Source organism: Gnatocerus cornutus, chromosome 2, assembly GCF_029298725.1.
Source record: "Gnatocerus cornutus isolate USDA-ARS CGAHR chromosome 2, icGnaCorn1.1, whole genome shotgun sequence".
In the NCBI taxonomy this organism is placed as follows: Eukaryota; Metazoa; Arthropoda; class Insecta; order Coleoptera; family Tenebrionidae; genus Gnatocerus; species Gnatocerus cornutus.
The window spans coordinates 6,838,774-6,858,534 of NC_142234.1; the positions used below are offsets into that span (position 1 = coordinate 6,838,774).

Below are 19,761 nucleotides of genomic sequence, written 5' to 3' on the forward strand. Positions count from 1 at the left end.
TTTTTATAGTTACCAATGGGGACACCTTTATAGTTTGTAAGGTTTTAAACTGAGGCCAGTTATATAAGGAACCAAAAATGTATTCTAAGTTTTTAGAACTAAAGAAATCAATTAAAATAAACCAGTGTTTCTTAACGATTTTAAAACAATAACTACTAAAATAAGATTACATTGCAGCAACTTTAGGAGCCCTAAAATCAAACTTTTCCACCTCAGGATGTTCGTCACAAATGAGTTTGTAGGCGTAACAAATGCGCGCAAATTCTTCATTACTTATTTGAAACGGACGCGTTCTGTGGTCGATGTCAGCCAAAGAAAATAACTTCAAACCTTTAAAAAATAATTAGTTTAATTCCAGTCAAAACCAACATTACCTAGTTCCTCTCGCATGTCTTCCGGAAACAGTCGCCCCCCGCCTTTGATGCCATACTTTTGCCTCATATTAAAAAACGTTCTAAGAACTTTCTCTACCATTTTAAAGTCTAATTTTACTAACGGGAACTTCTTCGGGGTTAGAGTGACGACTCCAACGTCAACGTCTGGTTTTGGGAGAAACGCTTTTCCAGGTATTGTGAATTTGTGTTCGACGTCGCACCAAAGTTGGCACATCACCGATAAACGACAACGTTGCTCATCCGTGACGGGCGCAACTATTCTCTCAGCTACTTCTTTTTGGAAAGTTAAAGTCATAGAGGTTCTTCCAAAACTCCAGGCAGAAGATTTCTCGGAAATGGCGTGGAGCCAACGAATTATAAGGTTGGTGGAAACAGAAAATGGAAGGTTTCCTATTAAATGGATAGGAGGCGGAGCGTCATTCCAGTCTCTACAGGGGGCTCCGGCAAAACCATCTTCAAAGTTATAAGCACGAATATCGTTAATTTCCACAATCATATCTACATGACTCTCACTAGCTTCTTTCAGTAGTTCTAAAGTTGGGAGGAATCTTGGGTCTTTTTCGACAACAATTAACTTTTTTGGTTGTTTTTTAAGAATGGATCTTGTTATACTTCCAGGTCCTGGGCCCACCTCACAAACATAATGATTCTGTAATTTTCCGGCGGCTTTAACAATCTTATCAGTGATGCGTTCATCCAGTAAAAAGTTTTGGGACAACTGCCGTAACGCTCTTAACTTATATAATTTAATTAAATCTCTAACAGTAGGCAAAGGAGGTAACCTAAGAGCTGCTGCTGCCATTTTAACTATTCTGTTGTTGTAGCAGGAACGTCGAAATCATCCAAGAAATTCTCCTGTTTTACAGAATAAATGGAATAACCATAAATTCCCAACACCGCCGTTCCCAAAAGACTAACAGTGATTAAATTTCTTCTTCGAAGGATTTGTAATTTTCTAACTCTTTCCAAGTTTTGACGTTCAACCAGTTTAATAAAATCAATATCTGTTTGTTTGAGTTTACTTAGATCAATTTTTGGCATTCGCTCACCCTCAGACATGGTACTAACTTGTTATTTTTGAGAATTTGCACCGCAAATTGGAACATAACCTAAACACCACGGTGTGAACTGTCAATGTCAGCTATCAAGTCTAGAATGAATTACTGGTTGCATATGAAAAAAAAGCTAGTAACAGCAAGTAATATCGCTGAATGCATTCTTTTGCTAGCTGTAAATTATGAAGAGAATAAGATATTTAACAGTACAATAAAAAGTTGAGGCTTTTAGTGTTAATTCAAATATTTATCTCCACAAAAGTGACGTATAAAATAGGCAACCAACAATACAGTTGTTTATCATACAAATTACAGTCAAATTTCGATTCGTCGTCTCACATTAGAACTTTTACGAGTTAAAATTTCTCCGAGAGCAATGGTTTCGCACATTTGTTGTTTTTTTTGTGCGCAAATAATAACGATAATATCGCGGTCTTAATCCACGGACGAATAAAGGCAAAGGACAGTTTGTAACGAGGTTTCATAATTACTTTATCGTTTTATTTCATCAGTTGAGCACTGCGACTTGAAGGAGGCAGATGTGTTTTTGAATGTGAAGTAAAATAGTGCCGTTTTTGGATTTGAATTAAAAGGTATGTGCTAAATGAGTTCATTTGGGAACATTCACATGTTAACTTTTCTATTGGAATAGATACAGTAATTTATATGAAATATAGGTTGTTTTTTTTTAATTCCTTGGCTTAAAAATTTAAAAATATTTAGTAATGTACAGTATTCTTTTACGATCGTATTTAATTAGGCGGTCGGGGTGTCAATCGGATCGCGCTTTTAGAATTAAATAGTTACGGGCTGGGTACTAGTAGTCTGTTTTCTTAGAGTTGTTTTAAATTAAACATTTCGCATTAGTTTCTCCGGACATTTTGTTTATTAGTTTAAACAATTTTGCTTTTGTCTATAGGTCTAGTGACCTTACCAATCTTATGTCTGCGGTCTTCATCTAGTTTATCAATGGGGTAAAAAAGATTTATCACGTGAGATCAAATAAAGGTGAAACTACACGGATTTTAACTCCTCTTTACTCATTTCATAGGTTTGTGAAAAACGAATACAGAAATAAATTACAAATATTCTTATATCTTTATGTATTTGGCATATGTATATTACATACGTAAACTACTTAGAACTTTTTGATCACCATGCTAGCAGGATATCATGTAATGCCATTATAAATATTAACCCATGGATTCTCAGCTGCTCCTAAAATAGTAATGTTACCACTTCTTCTGACAAAACACTTATTCTGAATTTGATAAATGTGTAGAAATTTTGAATGATCAGGACATGCACAAATTATTTTCTCAAAAACTATAAATGATGGAATTGTGAGAAAATGTGTAAAGATATTCGTGACACTTCCGAATATAAAATCAAAAAATGCAACAGATATTTTTTTATAAACTAGAACTGAATTGTTAATATTATACAGGTGTACCTGAATAAAGTGCAAAGATTTTAAACCCAATATCAGACACCGATGTAGATAATGATTCTGCCAAAAAATCGAAATTCAAATGGGGCAAAATACCCTAGGATTATTCGTTATTCGACGTTTATGGCACCGAATTCAGCAACTGTTCCCAAAGGCTGTAAAACCGTTCGAACAAAAAACGTTTACGCTCGCTCTTATCATACTTGTTTAACTTTTTCCGATTCGCTTTGTCGATCAAACTGAGATTTTAATTAGAAACGAAACAATGAAAAAGTTACATGAACTAAAGATGAACATTGATCAAATGTCCTCCATTGGACGATCCAATTCTGTTTTAAAACTTTAGGTCCATCACAACACTTTTGAAGAAACCACTGACAAAGAAAAAAAAATTTAATCAAAATAATCCAAATTTGAACAATTTAGCACTGTAGAACCCACATTTCTCTACTACGATTAATCTTAAACTGACTGGAACTTCGATAAAGACATTTTGCCACTTGTTTATTACCGTTTTTATTCCCAACTTTTTCATGGCCTGGACTGAACTTGACTTTGAACTGGCCTACCCTTATAATACTAATAAGACTTCAGTGGCGCGCAACAGTTTCTGCAGAAAACTTTAAACATTTTTTTCTCGGAAACGGTAACGTTTCGGAACGCGAAATTTGGCCATTATGTCAAACTGCGTTGTCTGATATTGGGGTTAAAATATTTGCATTTGGGGGTACATATTGTATACGTATTATATTTGTTGTTTAAGCTGTCGGTTGCGTACTTTTACCTTTAAAATTAACATCAATTGCAGAACAGCTCTGTATATCGCCCGGCGAGTGGGGTCTAGAAAAAAAACCAGCTAATTTCCCAATGATATTTTTTACAAAGTTTAAGGAACCTTTTTTATAGAAATTTAATATCAAACAGTGTAGACAAATCAAATTTATATACAACCAAATAAAATAAAATACAATGACTTACCAATTTGTGAGCGTGAAATAGAATAAATAATAAAAATGGTAATTTTGATGATAACAGTAAATTACATCATTATAAAAAATGTACAATTCCTACAATTGGTTTTTACATTTCAGAAATAAAATATGAAAGCAGCAATACGTTAAAAAATTACCTAACTGTATTTATAGTGTATCACAGAACTATCAAAAAGTACTTGCAGATGTTATAACACTTAAAATGTGAAAGTACATGGGCACTTGCAAGTGCTAATTAATTACACACATTCTACTGTTACATATAGCACAACATAAATAAAAAACTCAATCATAACAATTTTTCTACAAATGTGTATAGTTACAATAACTACTCCAATAAATTGTGATTTCTAAAGCCACAAAATACAGAGGAATGGCGCAAAGTTTGAGAGTATAAAAGTGTAGATATAAATTCACACACTAACACGTAACTCTGAGTCTAATGTAACATTATTATATTATTTTTATAAATGAAACAAAACTAGTTTCTTAGTACATGTAGCACAACCTGCTGTTACAAACAATTTAAAAGTCACATCGCTAATGTAAAATTATAACACATGTAAAGTATAAAAACAAGAACAATAACGCTACTTGTTCCCTCCACTGGTTGGGGTTTATAACTATATTAAGTATGGTGCTTAAATTTCATGGTGGTGAGGCAAATAAATAAAATTTTTAATGACTGACCGAATTAGCTGCAGTAAATCAAAAATTGGTCCATTAAAATGTGCAAATCATTACTTGAAAAAATTTCGTGCTAATCATTGAAGTAACTTACATTAATACACATACACAGTTCACAAAAGCTAACACACAGACTACTCTACCTTAATATGATACTCCTTTCTGAGTTTTAACGATTGCATTTTATAGTAATGCGCGCTGGGCGTTGCTCTTTCCAAATTTTTTTTTTTTGAATTTCTAACTAACGTAGTGAACTAATTTAATTAGTTTAATTAGTAAGAAACCCTGCAATACCATTACATAAAGTATTTTTGAGTTACAAATTTTGATAAAATCGTCAGATTTTTCTTTTAATAAACGAATGATGTGTATTTCAAGTATTATGTTACTTATGTCTGAAAAAACCTTTTGCACATTCTAAGGGGGCCGACCTAAAGGGGGAAAAGTTGAAGAAGCAGCTAATAGCAGCGGGACTTCGCCCCAGGCCCCCCCTTATGTCATACATATTCCAACGGAGATCTTTTACCTTTGCCGCGTTGTTCAAGACATCGCTCCACCAACTTTTTAATCTCAGACATTATCCATACCGATGATGTCAACGTTGTTAGGAAAATCATATCTGAAAATGTGACAATTTAAAACCATTTATATACAAAATCGCTTTAATACCCCATAGCGTGAGAGCTTCTGTCTGAAAAATGCGCTGTAAAGGTGGGAAATACACCACCAAGAGTTGTCCGACTACTGACAAGGTGACTGCCACCAGGAACATTTTGTTTGCGAAAAATCCAATTTGGAAAACGCTCTTGGTTTGAGAGCGGCAAGATAAAGCGTTCCACATGTCGAAGAATACGAAGCAAGTGAATGTCATTGTTGTGTCTCTGGCAGTTATTCCTTCAGAAACCATCTGCAACAAGAGAGCAGTTTTAAATCGTTAAAGTTATTCTAAGCACAAATATTTTTTCATTTTTAATCACGATATACTACTGTTCTAAACAATTACCTCTTTCTTGAAAACCCACAAAGTACCAGCGATAATAAACAGCGCCGATAAGAGAACATTGCCAATCAATTTTTTGGTTATCATCGGCTCTTTCGTATTTCTTGGTTTCTGTTTTACGACATCTTTTTCTACAGGTTCCACACCTAAACTTTGCGCCGGTGGTCCGTCCATTATAATATTTATCCATAGAATCTAAAAAAAACGATCAATACTTGGGCGTGTAATTTGAATAGCAATCTATTACCTGCATGGCATTTAAAGGATTAGGAATCCCCATCAAGGTTGCCAACGCTATTAAAGACAAAGCTGCAATTGACGTGGACAACTGGAATCTGACAAAGTTCCTGATGTTATAAAATATGCTTTTTCCTTCTTCAATAGCAGCGCTGTAAGAAAGGTTTCAGTGGATTACTGCTGTAAAAACCGAAACTTACATAATAGTGTAGAAATCATCGTCAACTAGAATCATATCTGCTGCTTCTTTACAGACGTCTGTTCCATTTTTGCCCATGGCTATGCCAATATCGGCCTTCTTGAGAGCTACTCCGTCATTAACACCATCACCTGTCATTCCTACAATGTGTCCCGTTCTTTGAAGAGATTTTACAATAGATAGTTTGTTTTTCGGTGACACTCTACAGAAAACTGTAGCATGAGGTATAGCAGCATCGAGTTCTGTTTCAGTAAAATTATCTAGCTGCTCGCCTGATAACACTTGTGACGGTAACGTCTCTAAACCTATAGTTTGTGCTAAAAATTTTCAAAATAAATACTAAATTACATGCGAAAGTGTGAGACAAACCAATAGCAACCGCTGTATCTTCAGCATCTCCAGTGACCATCTTCACTTGTACACCTGACTGAGTAAGTGTAGTGATTGCTTCTCGTACCAAAGGTCTCGGAGGATCACAAATTCCCACTATCCCCATGTACGTCAATTCATGTAACGCTGGCCCTCTAGCCATCGCTACAACTCTTAGCCCTTTTCTTCCAATTTCGTGAGCTTCAGCAAGAAAATCTTGTTCCTTTTTACTCGTCATATTCTGAGTTGCACCATTCCAACTAAACTTCGTGCACTTCGGCAAAACCTTATCGAGAGCCCCTTTCACGAAGAAAATCTCACTTTTAGAATTATCATACTTTGATATACATTTAACTGCCATCATTTTTTGTTCAGAACTGAAAGGATATTCTTGCAGACGCACGTAGCGATCTTGAACATTATACATCCCGTGCTTCATCGCGGCAGCTATTAGAGCACCTTCAGTCGGTTGGCCCAACAAAATTTCATTATTTATCACGGCGTTATTGCATACAGCCCCTACCTAATCAAAGAGTCAAAGAAAAATCACAAGTTACCTTAACAAACCTCTAATAATTTATATACACTCTCCCTAGCTCTGTCAGAAGAATCACATTTATGTAGTAACACTTGACCGTGGTCGTTATAGCCAGCGCCTGTTAATTCTGCAATGTATCCGTCAGCTGTTACCAACACTGTTACGGTCATCTCATTTCGAGTAATGGTGCCAGTTTTGTCGGAACATATCACATTCACACAACCTAAGGTTTCCACCGTTGGCAATTTCTTCACAATTGCGTTTCGTTTGGCCATTCGCATTACTCCTAGTGCTAATGTTACTGTCACCACGATGGGCAAACCTGCAAAAAGTTTGGTATTGGCAGTGGATCAAAAACAAATTTAAGTTAAACTCATAAACTACCCCTTTTACATAATATTTTTATTTTTTTTACATTTCCAAATTTTATCTGAAATTTTCCAACGCTTGAACGGTTGTCATAAATCGTTTTAAAATTACACTGATAACAGCAAATAAACGATCATTATCAATTGTCTGTTGGAGTTTTTTATAGATATTTTACGAGCTTCTATTTATGAAGTACGTGATTCCCAATCTGTACCAGCGACTTTTATATGCGGTATCTCACGTTTCTGATAACAAACGCATTTGCTTTGCGTCAATTTAGTTAAACGTTAGATTACCTCTTTATTATACAGGGGGACTCGCAAATATTTTTGCAATTTACTCACCTTCAGGAATTGCAGCAACAGCTAAACTCACTCCTATAGTAAACATCTCCATTATTGCTTTCCCTTGCAACCACCCAACTAACATGATCAATCCTATAATTCCAAAAGAATACATCGATAACTGAGTTCCTAAACTGTCCATAGATTTCTGAAGAGGTGTCTTGGGAGCTTCTTCTTCTAACATCATTTTAAAAACAGATCCAAATTCGCTATTTGCTCCTGTACTGACAACAATACCCTGTCGACAAGAAAAGTAAAAAATATTGTCGTTTAAGAATAAAAAAAGTACCTTTCCATTCCCACAACGAACCAGAGTTCCCATAAATGCAATATTAGTATTCGAGGAATGAGCTGCGTTTGGACGCAAAACTGATGCAACAATTTTTCTTGCCGGTTCGGTTTCACCAGTGAAACTACTTTCGTCTATGGATAAATCTGTCGCTTCAAAGAGGCGTAAATCGGCAGGAACTCGATCGCCGACGTTTAAAAAGACGATGTCTCCGGGGACCAATTCGCGAGCTAGGAAAGAATCCGGCGAGCCTTCTCTCAAGCTAAAATAAGAGAGAATTCAATAGCATTTTGTCGGCGAATACAAAAATACAATTCCGTTTCGAGATTGATTTTTTTGTTTAAACAAATTTATTGTTATAAATTAATGGAGATAAAAAACTGTCGTACTACATTGGGTAAATGATAAATAAAATTTGCAAATGTTGCAAAAATAACTGGTTCCAAATCAACTTAAATTCTGATTTGAACTTGGATTTTGTTACATTTTTAGATCAATATCATCATAATATATTCATAGAACTACATTTGTAGATACCAAAAGTCGAAATGAACATTTTCCAACTTACCAATGACACGAGGGAGGCACAAGTTTCGTCAGTTCTTGCAAGGACTTTTCTGACCGATATTCTTGTACAAAAGCCACCGTCACAACGATAACTATGGCTACAGTAATACTGATTGCATCATCAAACTGTTTCATACACACTGACACAAGAGCTGAAGCTAAGAGTAGTAAAATTAGAGGGTTTTTGAATTGTTCTAGGTATTTTTTCCAAGGAGGATCCTCGTCTTTAACGGAGAATTCATTGTACCTGCAAATTTTTCAGTAGTTTTTATACTTGTAGGGTAAAATACAAACCCAGCTATCTGTCTTCTGTGGGTAGCTTCTTGCCAACTTAGACCTTGCCTAACATCCACGCGTAACCGTTCTGCCACATCTTCGTGGCGTAGGCTACTGGCTTCTCCTACTGATATCCACATTGGAGGAGTCTCGCCCTGTTCCTGAAAAAACGAAGACTCAGAATTTAACTTGAAGTCAGTTAATGATGAGTTAAATAGCTCTTAACAATACACCATTAAGACATAACAATGAAATCGTTAACAATGTATAAAAAAGTAGTCAAATGATAATAACCAGATTGAACAGCTCATTTCCTACATCTTTGCAAAAAAAGTTTGGTTTTTCATTCGAGCTAAAAACGTATGATACAAATGCAAACGTAAATCGAACTCACATCTTTAGGTCCTTCTTCATTAGACTCACATTTACACTTCTTGAAACAGTCTAACATTTCGTCTTACAATTAAAATTTTATCAATAGTATAATGGCGAAGCGCCCACATCTCTACTTATTAACCGGCAACTGGTAGGTGGGGAAGGTACAATTTTTCAAATCGCAATTAAGTATTTTAGAAAAAATTAATTGATTTATAGTAATGGTAATCAATGTTTTGAATTGAAAACCTTATTAATTCGCAATGTGAACTCAACCCATTATGGTTGGTTTAAGGTGATTGGATAATTTATTTCATAATTAATATTATGTACTAGAAAGTAAAAAAATGTTCATAATGTAAATTTACTTTGTTCTCTTCGGTTTTCCAATCGTATAACAACAATCAATACACAATACAATAGTCAAACAAATGAATCTGATTTATTTATAAGAAAGCAAAGCGGTGACAGTGGATTTTCCTATTCCATGTATAAGGATAGAGTCTGTTATAAAGTCATAACGGACTTGTAATTCTGCTATACCAACCGTAGGTACAATGAATAGTACACGTGTTAATCAACAAGTTGTGGTCTGAACCATTATGAAACTACTTAAACTTAACTACTCGAACTATGTTTTACCAAAAGGTATACAAAAATAGGTTCCGCTACTCAATCAATAAGCAAATGAATTGGTATAGTAATAAACAATTATAGAAATAACGTTTTCGTTGTTATTTATGTGCCATTGACCTTATTCTGTTGGTACAAAAAAGTAATTCAATAAGCAAGAACAAAGGTTACGACAAGGTACAAGTTTTTTTTTTGGAAGTTTGAAATGGAAAAACATTATTCTCGTACAATAACTGTTTACTAATCAAACTTTGTATTTGTATTTGTAAAAAAAAACAGGGAACACGTTCAGGAAATCCGAGGAAAAACTGTGCAGAGACCTGGCTTTTACGAATTCCGGGGCGTGTGGTAACTGTCAGTTAGACCTGCAGTCCTTCCGGAGCGTCTGTGCCCTCATCAGTTCAGTTGAAAGTCATTTCACACGTTTTTTTGAAGATTGCATGCAAATTTATGATTTATTATAAATAGTGAAAATTATATTACGAGCAAATGTGTCTAGTTTTATCAAAATACACACTCGAAACACTGTAAACCGCTATCGCCACAAATAACACCTACTTATTTTTAATTAAATTGAAAGTGTGTTCATTTCCGATGATGAATCAATACATACAATTTTTATGTCTTTCCATTTGAATTTTATGGTATTCAATTTTACTATTATTAAAAATGTTGTAAATGACACTCACGATAAATAGGTACAATATTATTAACAATAACACCCAACAACTTAATTAACTTCACACACCATTAAACTTTGATTTATTGTAATAAATAACTCATTTATGATATTAATATATTATAATAATTTAATAGTATAATTAAAAAAATGTTCACGAAAATAGTATACAAATAACTATCAAACGTAAGCGACAACGGCACAAGTGAACTGCATAGGAAAAAAAATCGATTATGAAAAAATTGTAAGGTGCAAATAATCCTCTATAGCACGCCATTATGCAACTAGTTGTTTAAAAACTAGATTTTGTTAAATATAATAGTATTAATATTGACAATATTCTAGGTATAAGGCGAGTTCAGTTAAATACGCAAAATTTTACAGGAAAAAACCTAACTGATAACCTAATAACCTCAATCTCGAATAACTAGCTTAGGAAAATGGCAATTGGTTCCGGTAGTTAATATTATGCCATATCTTATAGAGTATAATTTGCAAATTTACGGTATGTTTAACAATAAGAATCTTATGCAGTGTTAAGAACTTACATTATAATTTTCATAGAAATAGGGTCTTTTTTCTACCATTTTTCTATTATTCTATTCGGTTTATGTAAAACCAGTTGCATCTTTTGATATTTTATTCGGTACCTAAATGTTTTCAAAAAATATTGACACGTATAAAATCATACTTAAACTCTATCTAGCAATTCTAACAATCAGCAAGCACCACAACACGGTAACACGCATAATCTCCAGGAAGTTATTATCTGTAAACGATAAATTTGAGTAGGTATGTATTAGGTAAAATATAAACAAGGTTAAAACAATAAAAATATAATCTGTAAAACCGGAAATTATTTTGTGGCCACCTCCACATCGTCTTTAATTTTCTAAAGATCATCGAAATTTACTAATTTGCTTATGACTGATCAAACTATAGAATTTGACGCAAATATTTTGTGTTTTACCACCGATTGTTTAGCATCGCGACGCCTAAGAAAGGTCATTTTCAGTGTTTTTTTTTTGTTTTTGTGAAAAAATTACCATTTTTTTAACATAACAGTAAACTACATTTACACTAAATTGTCACAAGTCACTTCACTCATTTAGACTCATTCTTATGAAGGTCAATTTTGATTTACGTGGTCGTGTTTTATTTTTTAAACTCTAAAAATCGTTAATTTACAACGCAGTTTCACTTTTGTTGCAATTTAAAGGGAACTAAACGAAATTTGTGACACAAGTTGTTGACAGTTTGGGGTAAACGAGGTTTCCAACTTTGACGTCATGAATTTGGAATCTAACTTGATAAAATAGCATTTTCTTCCAAATCTTAAACACAATAATTTGCATAAAATCAAAATAAAAAGAGAGATATTTATAACAGATTTATGTTTGTGTAATGAAAAACAAATGGAACATAATTATTATTTTTAACTCTAGAAATGTGTTTATATCAATTTTATTTGCATATAATGTAAGTACTACCATGAAAATGTCAACTTTTAAAGATATGTATATCCACTTTTATCTAAACTTTAAACACAAAAGCCTTTATCTAACACTTATTTAAGTTCTAGCTACACGTATGACGTAAGACAAAACAAGCACATTGATAGAATAGTATACTATCACAGACCTGAGTAATAATGAATATGTAATGCAGTATGAATTACATTTTTATTCATTTATTTATAACCATTTATGAGTAGTTAACAGTTACAGTTTAAATAATGTACTTACTTAGTACTCTATAAGAATATTCAAAAAAATTACTCAAATTAGCACAAAATTGAATATTTCTTTAAACTCTTAAATTCAAAAAGTCTTTTATACCTACGACGTTTTTGCCACAAACTACCTGAGCATGTTCTATCTTTTACACATAAAAAGAAACTGTTGGAAATCGCAGATTTTCAAAATGTTTGAAGTGGAAATAAATTGATAAGATAACTCGCAAATAATTCTCTGATATAAAAGTGTATTACATACTTATGTAAAATTTCTTTTATCTTTATGAATGTAGATCGATAAGTTTAACGGGAGTTATAGTGAAGGGATTTACGTCATTCTAATAAACTCTACGACAAAATATAATTCCTTGTACAGTTTTTTCTTCATTTATGTCATAAAAAATACCTGCGTTGACGTCATGTTATCCGTCTTATTTATTATGTTATTCATATTACCGTGAAACATCATTTTTCTGCTAATCTTGCATCAAAAATTGCACAATAAACAGAAATGGATTGGTATTTTGTTTACTGGCTAGACACATACCAACAAATACAAAAAAAAAGCAACACAACTTTAACAGGAATTGTAATAGATTTATTGATCCTCTCATCAAAGGATCTCTTCAATACATAAACTATTAAAAATGACCTTTCGAATCAATTTAAAAAACAGTTAGATGTTTGTTTTAACCAATTTCCCGTAAATAAAAATAGAGCGAGACGCGCCGTAAAAATAAGAATTTATGTAAAACAGTTTGGTTTTAATCAAATTCGCATGACTTCCATCATAATTGATAAAATTCGCACCTACTGGTGTAATGTTTCCGTAACAAATTAAACTATTAATGTATAATATTAAAACAGAGTAAATAGCTACATAATGCGGTATGGTATCGATCGACCAATACTTCCAAATTTTGTCATACACTCAGACAATGTAGGCCAATTACTAATCCACTTATTCAACCTCTAATTTCATGAATAAATTAATTTTGAATCCTTACCCTGTTCGATAGGTGCACAAATTTTTCATCTAAATCTTTACTGAGATTCTGTGAGAGCTTTTCATATTTCGTATTCGACAGAGACTTTTTCATGCTTCGGCAAAGTGTTTCACTTATAATTTAAACTTAAACTTTTGCAGGTATTTATTAAAACTCGCTTCATTTTTATTCAAAATCGAGATAACGACACGAATGTAATAACTTCGGCCGCACAATCATAATCGAACAATAATCGACATCATCTGTCAAAAACGACAACTGTCACCTGCAATACGCTAATGCAAGGACGTGATCTGTCAAGTTGACAGCAAGTTTGTAGCATGCCATCTAGCGGAAATTATCTGTCAACGATTTAAATTTGCTAAAAATTAATAAAAAAATTTAGTTGGAAGGAAGAAAAATAATGAATAAAGTTGGAGTTGGAAGTTTGGAGGCTTACCGTGCAATCTAGTTTCAGTAGTTTTGTAGTTTCAGTAGCTTTATTCAAATTTGATTGACATTTATTTGCTCAGGAATTTTGTTGTTTTTTAATTGATAGCCCCACTATGCCGAAACCACAGAGATCAAGTTTTTCTTCATACTGATCCAATTTTGTAAAGTTGAACAAATCATGAATACAATGACTGACGTTGCAGTAATGACGTTTTTCTAAAATTTTACTAAAATTGTCGAAGTGGGCTGCGTAAATGATATGATAACTGTCTTCTGTCATTGAGAGTGAAAATCTTTCGTTATCTTTCCACGAAGTTTACAAAATTATTTGCCTTTGAAAACAGGCAAGTATACTATCAAAAGTGGGGTTATGATAAATTTTTTCTGAATTTTTAGAAAAATGGAACTTGAAAAAGTGTATCCCACAATTGAAGAGTTATGTGATGTAAACAAAAATCTGACATGCCCTGAATGCTCAGCCACTTTCCTCTCAGAATCAAATCTGAACCTACACTTGGCCAAAACTCATAAGAAAACTCATCTTCTACAGTCATCTAGCACTAATAAGATTTTCCATTGTCCTATAGAGACATGCACCTACAACAGTGCGTCTTATTTTAAACAAATGAAGCTCTTGAAACAGCACTATTTAAAAGTGCACTCTGAAAAAAAACATCTGTGCACTTTGTGCAAAAAGGGCTTCCCTACAGTAGCGTCTTGTAACCGTCACTCAGAGTTCTGCAACGTGGTATTCAAATGCTGTGATTGTGATGTATTTTATGAGCATTATGAGACCCTGAAAACACACAGTCGTCGCAAGAAACACAAGATTTTGGACAAAATTGCTTATAAAACGTCGGGTTCAAGTCCTGTTGTGAAAAGTCAGAGTGAAGAATATCTCGTATCATCCAAATTTCGGTTTCTCCTTCCAAAACCTTCAAACAGCACTGGAATGATCATAATCACAGACACCTCAGACCAAAGTTGTCAAACTGAAAAATCCAATCAAAACAGTCGAGAAACTCAAACTCTTCTAGGGTACAAAATGCCGCATTTCACTGTGGAGACACAAACGATTGGTGATTTCTGCACAAGAAAACCTGAAAGTGTCAATTTAAAGACTGTGAAGACTCAAACTGTAGTTGCAGATCCAAAGAAAACTGCGGCTTGCAACACTTCAATGACTCTAGACGACTTTGACTTGAATTTGATTGAAGTTGAAAGAAGCTCTTCCAGTACTCAGACAACTTTCGCCAAAGACACGGAGCAGATGTACGCTACCATTCACACTGATACTTCAGACCTTTTGAAAGAAACTTTGGATACAAACTTTTTCAACTGTAACATAGAGACTCAAACAGACTTAATTTCCAACGACGAACTCTTTAAATACTGCGATGATTATACATACATACATACAAATATGTGTACCCAAACATGCGAGGATTTGCTGTTGGGAGAAATAGGACTCAATGATATTCATACTCAGACTGTCTTTGACGACGTTCTCAAGTCTGTTGAAAGCCAGACAGTCATGTCACAGTCCAGAATGGTTGGTTTAAATTGCAAAGACATGACTCATATGGAAACTCAGACTGATGCTCTCTTCAAACACATGCTTGAAGAAATAAATGCCTGACTATAGAAGTTAAGCTACAAGTTTCATTGTTTTCAAGGTGTAATGTTTGAAATTGTACGTTTTGTAAGTTGGTTGCTAAAATTCAGTGTCTATGTAAAAAATTAAAACTTTCTACTCAACATTGCGTTTAAATTGTAGCTTAATTTCTACGATACCAAACTAAAAGTTTTGACTATAGCATAAAAAATTTATTTGGATTGTAGTTGGACGCAGATTACAATTTCCAGTATACATCGTTGTTATGTGTGATGTAAAAAGACACCACATTGATGATAAATGACATATTATTTAATCAGTTTGGTGTTAATATCAAAATAACTACCAATAAACAAATCACATGGATGAAAAAACTAAAACCTACCTGTATATAATAAATTAAACTACATCGATCTAAATATTTACAATATCAAAAATTCAGTTTATACATTTAAAAATATTACAACGCTGGGCCAGTGTCTTCATCTAAATCCAAAAAAGATTCTTGTTTCTCTTCAATGCGATGCATATTTTCTAGAGTTGCTGCCATTATTCTCAGATTGTCGACGCCTGTCAGTAATTGCCTAAAAGTATGTAATTTAAAAAGGAATAAATCCAACAAATCTCTGATTAAAGTACTCAACAAAATTAAACCATACCTTAGTGAGTGTTCTGCAGTACTCGCTGCAGCTTTCAGTTCTTGAGCTAACCTGTGTGAATGTAATTCATTGGGAGTAAAATAGTCATGCCCACCAGTGGCACCTTCCTCTCCTCTGAGCACCAAATTTTCTGACTTCAAACTGTTGAGCTGACTCTAAAAATTAATGTAAAAGTAAAGGCCAAAGAAAGTTAAACGTCTAATTACCACAAGAGATTTAATTTCCTGCTTGAGCTTGATTACTGTATTTTCTGCACTAGCAGTTCTCATCTATAAAATAAAGTCATTACACAAAATAAAGGCACCTGGAAACATACATTGCTCTGTTCCAAATTCCTTTCAACCTGTTCTAGAGCTTTTGCCAAGTTTTGGGTATAATCATGTTCTTTATTTCTGGCGATTTCTAGTTCTCTTGTGAGTGTGTCAACTCGCGAGGTCTGTTCAGCTAACTGCCCTCTAACAATATCTAAGTCTCTCTGTAACCTCTCGCATTCTCTTTCTGGGCTTTCTGCAGGGAGCCCGTCTGGGTCCTGAGTGCGCACTGCGCCATCAGTTAAAAAGTCTGGTAGACTTTTAGAGACTCCAACCTGAAAAGTTGTAATTAATTTTTGTTGATTTACATGACTGAAAACTTACTTCACTGTTTATACAACTGCGAGCGTTACTCTGAGGGTTGGCTATAGGCAAGTCAAGTGGAAACCCAGCAGGTGGTCTTACAGGCAAATCGAGTGGTATTGACAAATCACTATTACTATCACATCTTCGGTTAACACTATGACTAGACTCAATATTTATTCTATTGATATTGACTGTATCTCTACTGGGTGTAAAATCCGGCAAATTTATATCCAAATTAAAATTACTATTAGTAGAATTGCCTAAATAACACTGTTCTACTACTAAGTGGTCTTGAACGAAATCAGGTAAGGCAGATGAATATTCAGGAACGACTCGTGTTTGTTTAGATTCTTGCATAGACGGAAAATCCAAATCGGAAACTGAGGTGACCGGGCGTCCTTCGCAGTATACTTTCGGGCGAGCACCTTTGTTTTGATAACAATGTACGTCGCTTCTTATAAAATGTTTAAAAGAAAATGGGTTGTCTTCACGTTTTGGGGCGTCATTAACACCTACAAATTACAATCCTCTGTGTCTTTGTGGCTAAAGAAAAAATTAAAAATACCTGAAGATCCTGCACTTTGAAATCCTAACCTATTCGAGTCTTTTAAATGACTTAATTCGTCACCCAAATCCAAAAGGACAGGTTGAACGGAATCTTCGGAATCTGATTCGTCATTACTTACACCAGCTTGAGACCTTTCTCGAGTATTATCCGGTATTTCATTTGCATCAGCCATTATCATCTACGCTCAAAATAAATAAACGTCAACTTTTCTTTTAAACTGTCAAATGTCACTTCTTTGACAATTTATTAGGCCGATTATTAACGATTGTGACGTCACCACTAGACTAACCAGACTACCAGCACCAACCGGGAATTTTTTAAGAAGTTGTTTTTATGCAATTAAGTATCTATAAATCAATCACATTTCATCAGTTGCTGATATAAAAAAAGGATAAATTCAGGGTCAATTTATTTATTTGCCCGCTCATGTTACGTTATCAAATTCGAATAACACTCAAGTTCCATATCTGTAATCTATTTTGGACAAAAAACTCGCCAGTCAAATAAAAGTTTATTTATAATAAATTAAAATTTACTTTTCTTACAAGATAATCCATAAGAATCTGATTAAAACAGAAATTCCTAAAATCATCAAAGGTATCAGAACTTTTAGATCTACAGATTTTTCCGCCTTGATCCCAGAAACTTGTCCTTTTTCCAAAGGTTTAGTTAACCCAGGCATAATTTTATTTATCGGTTCGCCGACCATGGAAAATTTTGTAGCGCTCACGATTCTCACTGTAACAAGTTGCCCCATGAATTTCTGTTCCTTTGGAACTAATACTTGCTCATAAAATTTATTATGACCGACAAAGTAATTCTTATCGTGTGATACTTCCGTTACTAACACTTCTTGCACTTCTCCAATTTTTTCTTTATATGGTTGATAAGTATAGAACAGATCAGTCAGTTTTTTTGTTCTCTGTTTAACTTCTTGTGCTGGTATCCTCGGCATTAATGCAGCAGGAGTTCCAGGTCTTGGGAAAAACTGATTTATAAATAAACTAGGAAACTTGTATTTTTCACAGAGCGTCATTGTTTCGTCAAAGTCCTTTTCAGTTTCTGTGGGGAATCCGCAAATTATATCTGTAGCGATCGTCATACCGGGAATTTTAGATTGAAGGAAATCTACTACGTGTTCAAAGTCTTTTCTAAAGTATTCTCGTTTCATGTCAGAGAGAACTTGGTCACTCCCTGACTGCACAGGGACGTGAAGAAAACTGTAGACTCTAGGATGGCTCATAATTTTTGCTACTTCCGACAAATGCTCCAGAATGTATGGAGGGTTGGTCATGCCCAGTCGTAACCGGCAACCTTCTGGAATCACTTCCACAAGCTGCCATAATAATTCAGGTAATGAAGTTCCGATGTCTCGGCCATACGTTCCTAGACAAAAATTGGTGAGTTATAGGTTTAGTGGTTATCAAGTCTTACCAGTGTCTTCAGATGTTAACCAGATCTCCACCACTCCTTCCTCAAAAGCTTGTTTTGCTCTTTCTACAATTTCTTCAGGTGGGTAACTTCCCAACTCCCCTCTGGCGTGTTTAGTTTTACAATAAGTACACTGATTTAAACAGCCTGTATTTATTGCTATAATTTCAATGAGTGGATTTCTTCTAACTTTGGGCAAAAGTAAGGAAGCACCCCCAATTTTCTTCCCTTGTTCTTTTTTAGTCCCAAGCAACTTAACAGTGTTCCCTTTCAAGGTTTCCTCGACAACTTCAACCACACGGTCAATTTGCTGGACCCCAATGATACTGAGACCTTGTATAAAAGGAGCTTTAGGAGCACCTTGAGGGACACAACCTGCTACAACAATGTGTTTCCCTTGCTTTTTAGCTTCTTCAATTTGATTTCTGAAATTCCAAATGAAGATTAGTGAATCACAATTGGGAGATTACCTAAAATGATCTTCAGCGGGATTTTTAACAGTACAACTGTTCAACAGCCAAAGATTAGCTTCTGATTTGTTATCTGTTAATTTGTAGCCATAAGCAGCGAGTTGACCTGCCATGTATTCTGTATCAGAGCTGTTATGCGCGCAACCCCATGTCTTTATGTAGATGGTCTGAGTTCCAGGAATGTTATCCCCAGAAATAGGTTCAGCATTAACATTCTGTTCCTGAAAGCACAAATCAAATTTTCGTACTATTACTGGGATTTGTGTTACCCTTTTCTTGGCTTTGACTTTTACACTTTTCCGAGAACTGTATCTTTCTTTTGGTGTTATATCCTGAGCGGAAATTAGGTCTTCTATGTCATCAATGATTTCATAGCAGGGAGTAGTGGTGTCAGAAACTCTGAAATAAAGACAACAAATGATTCTGTTCATACTAATTTGTCTTGAAGTTACCTGTTTGTCACATTCATCTTGATCTTCTAAAGAGACCATCAAAGATTTTGCCACATGTCTCTTGTAACAGATCCCAAAAAAAATGTATCAGATTTTCCACCGACCTTAAAGCTTCCCTAAATTTACTGGATTTTGTTGGCTAGAATTGTTCCTTTTCACGAGAATTAATAAATACAAGCCACGAGACTCCACCGTTTTAGGTTAGATTTTAATAACCTCTTTTCTAAAAATGACAGTGACAGATGTGATAGCCAGTGACAGGTTTTTGACGTTTGGAAAAAATCGAATTTTCAAAAACTGAGTGCTCCTGATACGATTATA

The 19,761-nt window shown here is 34.3% G+C and overlaps 6 protein-coding genes across 6 annotated transcripts; 1 reads left to right on the top strand and 5 right to left on the bottom strand.

The window, feature by feature from the left end:
- Positions 1 to 107: 107 nt before the first annotated feature.
- Positions 108 to 1,197, bottom strand: mtTFB1 (mitochondrial transcription factor B1). Its single transcript, XM_088029747.1, has 2 exons — positions 375 to 1,197; positions 108 to 330 (listed from the first exon to the last, which is right to left on the bottom strand). Exons 1-2 carry the CDS (start codon positions 1,195 to 1,197, stop codon positions 167 to 169), a joined length of 987 nt encoding a protein of 328 aa, XP_087885873.1. The 3' UTR covers positions 108 to 166.
- Positions 1,198 to 1,202: 5 nt separating this feature from the next.
- Positions 1,203 to 1,531, bottom strand: Ccdc56 (Coiled-coil domain containing 56). Its single transcript, XM_088029748.1, has one exon. It carries the CDS (start codon positions 1,452 to 1,454, stop codon positions 1,203 to 1,205), a length of 252 nt encoding a protein of 83 aa, XP_087885874.1. The 5' UTR covers positions 1,455 to 1,531.
- A 1,431-nt stretch (positions 1,532 to 2,962) lies between these two features.
- Positions 2,963 to 13,572, bottom strand: SPoCk (secretory pathway calcium atpase). Its single transcript, XM_088050309.1, has 12 exons — positions 13,197 to 13,572; positions 8,786 to 8,928; positions 8,493 to 8,738; positions 7,925 to 8,186; positions 7,636 to 7,873; positions 6,952 to 7,244; positions 6,385 to 6,907; positions 6,017 to 6,332; positions 5,827 to 5,968; positions 5,583 to 5,774; positions 5,249 to 5,486; positions 2,963 to 5,198 (listed from the first exon to the last, which is right to left on the bottom strand). The coding sequence occupies exons 1-12, from the start codon at positions 13,287 to 13,289 to the stop codon at positions 5,077 to 5,079; spliced, it is 2,808 nt and encodes a 935-aa protein (XP_087906435.1). The 5' UTR covers positions 13,290 to 13,572; the 3' UTR covers positions 2,963 to 5,076.
- Positions 13,573 to 13,714: 142 nt separating this feature from the next.
- Positions 13,715 to 15,386, top strand: LOC148178393 (uncharacterized). Its single transcript, XM_088050311.1, has 2 exons — positions 13,715 to 13,972; positions 14,025 to 15,386. Exon 2 carries the CDS (start codon positions 14,029 to 14,031, stop codon positions 15,265 to 15,267), a length of 1,239 nt encoding a protein of 412 aa, XP_087906437.1. The 5' UTR covers positions 13,715 to 13,972; positions 14,025 to 14,028; the 3' UTR covers positions 15,268 to 15,386.
- A 101-nt stretch (positions 15,387 to 15,487) lies between these two features.
- Positions 15,488 to 17,440, bottom strand: l(3)04053 (lethal (3) 04053). The gene is made up of 6 exons (XM_088050310.1): positions 17,085 to 17,440; positions 16,538 to 17,031; positions 16,219 to 16,488; positions 16,109 to 16,171; positions 15,903 to 16,057; positions 15,488 to 15,827 (listed from the first exon to the last, which is right to left on the bottom strand). Exons 1-6 carry the CDS (start codon positions 17,263 to 17,265, stop codon positions 15,704 to 15,706), a joined length of 1,287 nt encoding a protein of 428 aa, XP_087906436.1. The 5' UTR covers positions 17,266 to 17,440; the 3' UTR covers positions 15,488 to 15,703.
- Positions 17,441 to 17,585: 145 nt separating this feature from the next.
- LOC148178395 (threonylcarbamoyladenosine tRNA methylthiotransferase) lies at positions 17,586 to 19,697 on the bottom strand. The gene is made up of 5 exons (XM_088031329.1): positions 19,441 to 19,697; positions 19,258 to 19,387; positions 18,989 to 19,209; positions 18,522 to 18,943; positions 17,586 to 18,473 (listed from the first exon to the last, which is right to left on the bottom strand). The coding sequence occupies exons 1-5, from the start codon at positions 19,455 to 19,457 to the stop codon at positions 17,629 to 17,631; spliced, it is 1,635 nt and encodes a 544-aa protein (XP_087887455.1). The 5' UTR covers positions 19,458 to 19,697; the 3' UTR covers positions 17,586 to 17,628.
- Between the last annotated feature and the right edge of the window lie 64 nt (positions 19,698 to 19,761).

What these genes read in the sequence shown, in the direction of transcription:
- mtTFB1 (XM_088029747.1), bottom strand. Translation starts at nt 1,197, where the DNA reads ATGGCAGCAGCAGCTCTTAGGTTACCTCCTTTGCCTACTGTTAGAGAT. An exon ending in AGACATGCGAGAGGAACTAG is followed by an intron (nt 331 to 374) that starts GTAATGTTGGTT and finishes TATTTTTTAAAG; the next exon opens with GTTTGAAGTTATTTTCTTTG.
- Ccdc56 (XM_088029748.1), bottom strand. Translation starts at nt 1,454, where the DNA reads ATGTCTGAGGGTGAGCGAATGCCAAAAATTGATCTAAGTAAACTCAAA.
- SPoCk (XM_088050309.1), bottom strand. Translation starts at nt 13,289, where the DNA reads ATGAAAAAGTCTCTGTCGAATACGAAATATGAAAAGCTCTCACAGAAT. An exon ending in TTCGTTGTGGGAATGGAAAG is followed by an intron (nt 7,874 to 7,924) that starts GTACTTTTTTTA and finishes TCTTGTCGACAG; the next exon opens with GGTATTGTTGTCAGTACAGG. An exon ending in AGAAGCTCTCACGCTATGGG is followed by an intron (nt 5,199 to 5,248) that starts GTATTAAAGCGA and finishes TCACATTTTCAG; the next exon opens with ATATGATTTTCCTAACAACG.
- LOC148178393 (XM_088050311.1), top strand. Translation starts at nt 14,029, where the DNA reads ATGGAACTTGAAAAAGTGTATCCCACAATTGAAGAGTTATGTGATGTA.
- LOC148178395 (XM_088031329.1), bottom strand. An exon ending in CCCGCTGAAGATCATTTTAG is followed by an intron (nt 18,944 to 18,988) that starts GTAATCTCCCAA and finishes TTGGAATTTCAG; the next exon opens with AAATCAAATTGAAGAAGCTA. An exon ending in GTTAACATCTGAAGACACTG is followed by an intron (nt 18,474 to 18,521) that starts GTAAGACTTGAT and finishes ATTTTTGTCTAG; the next exon opens with GAACGTATGGCCGAGACATC.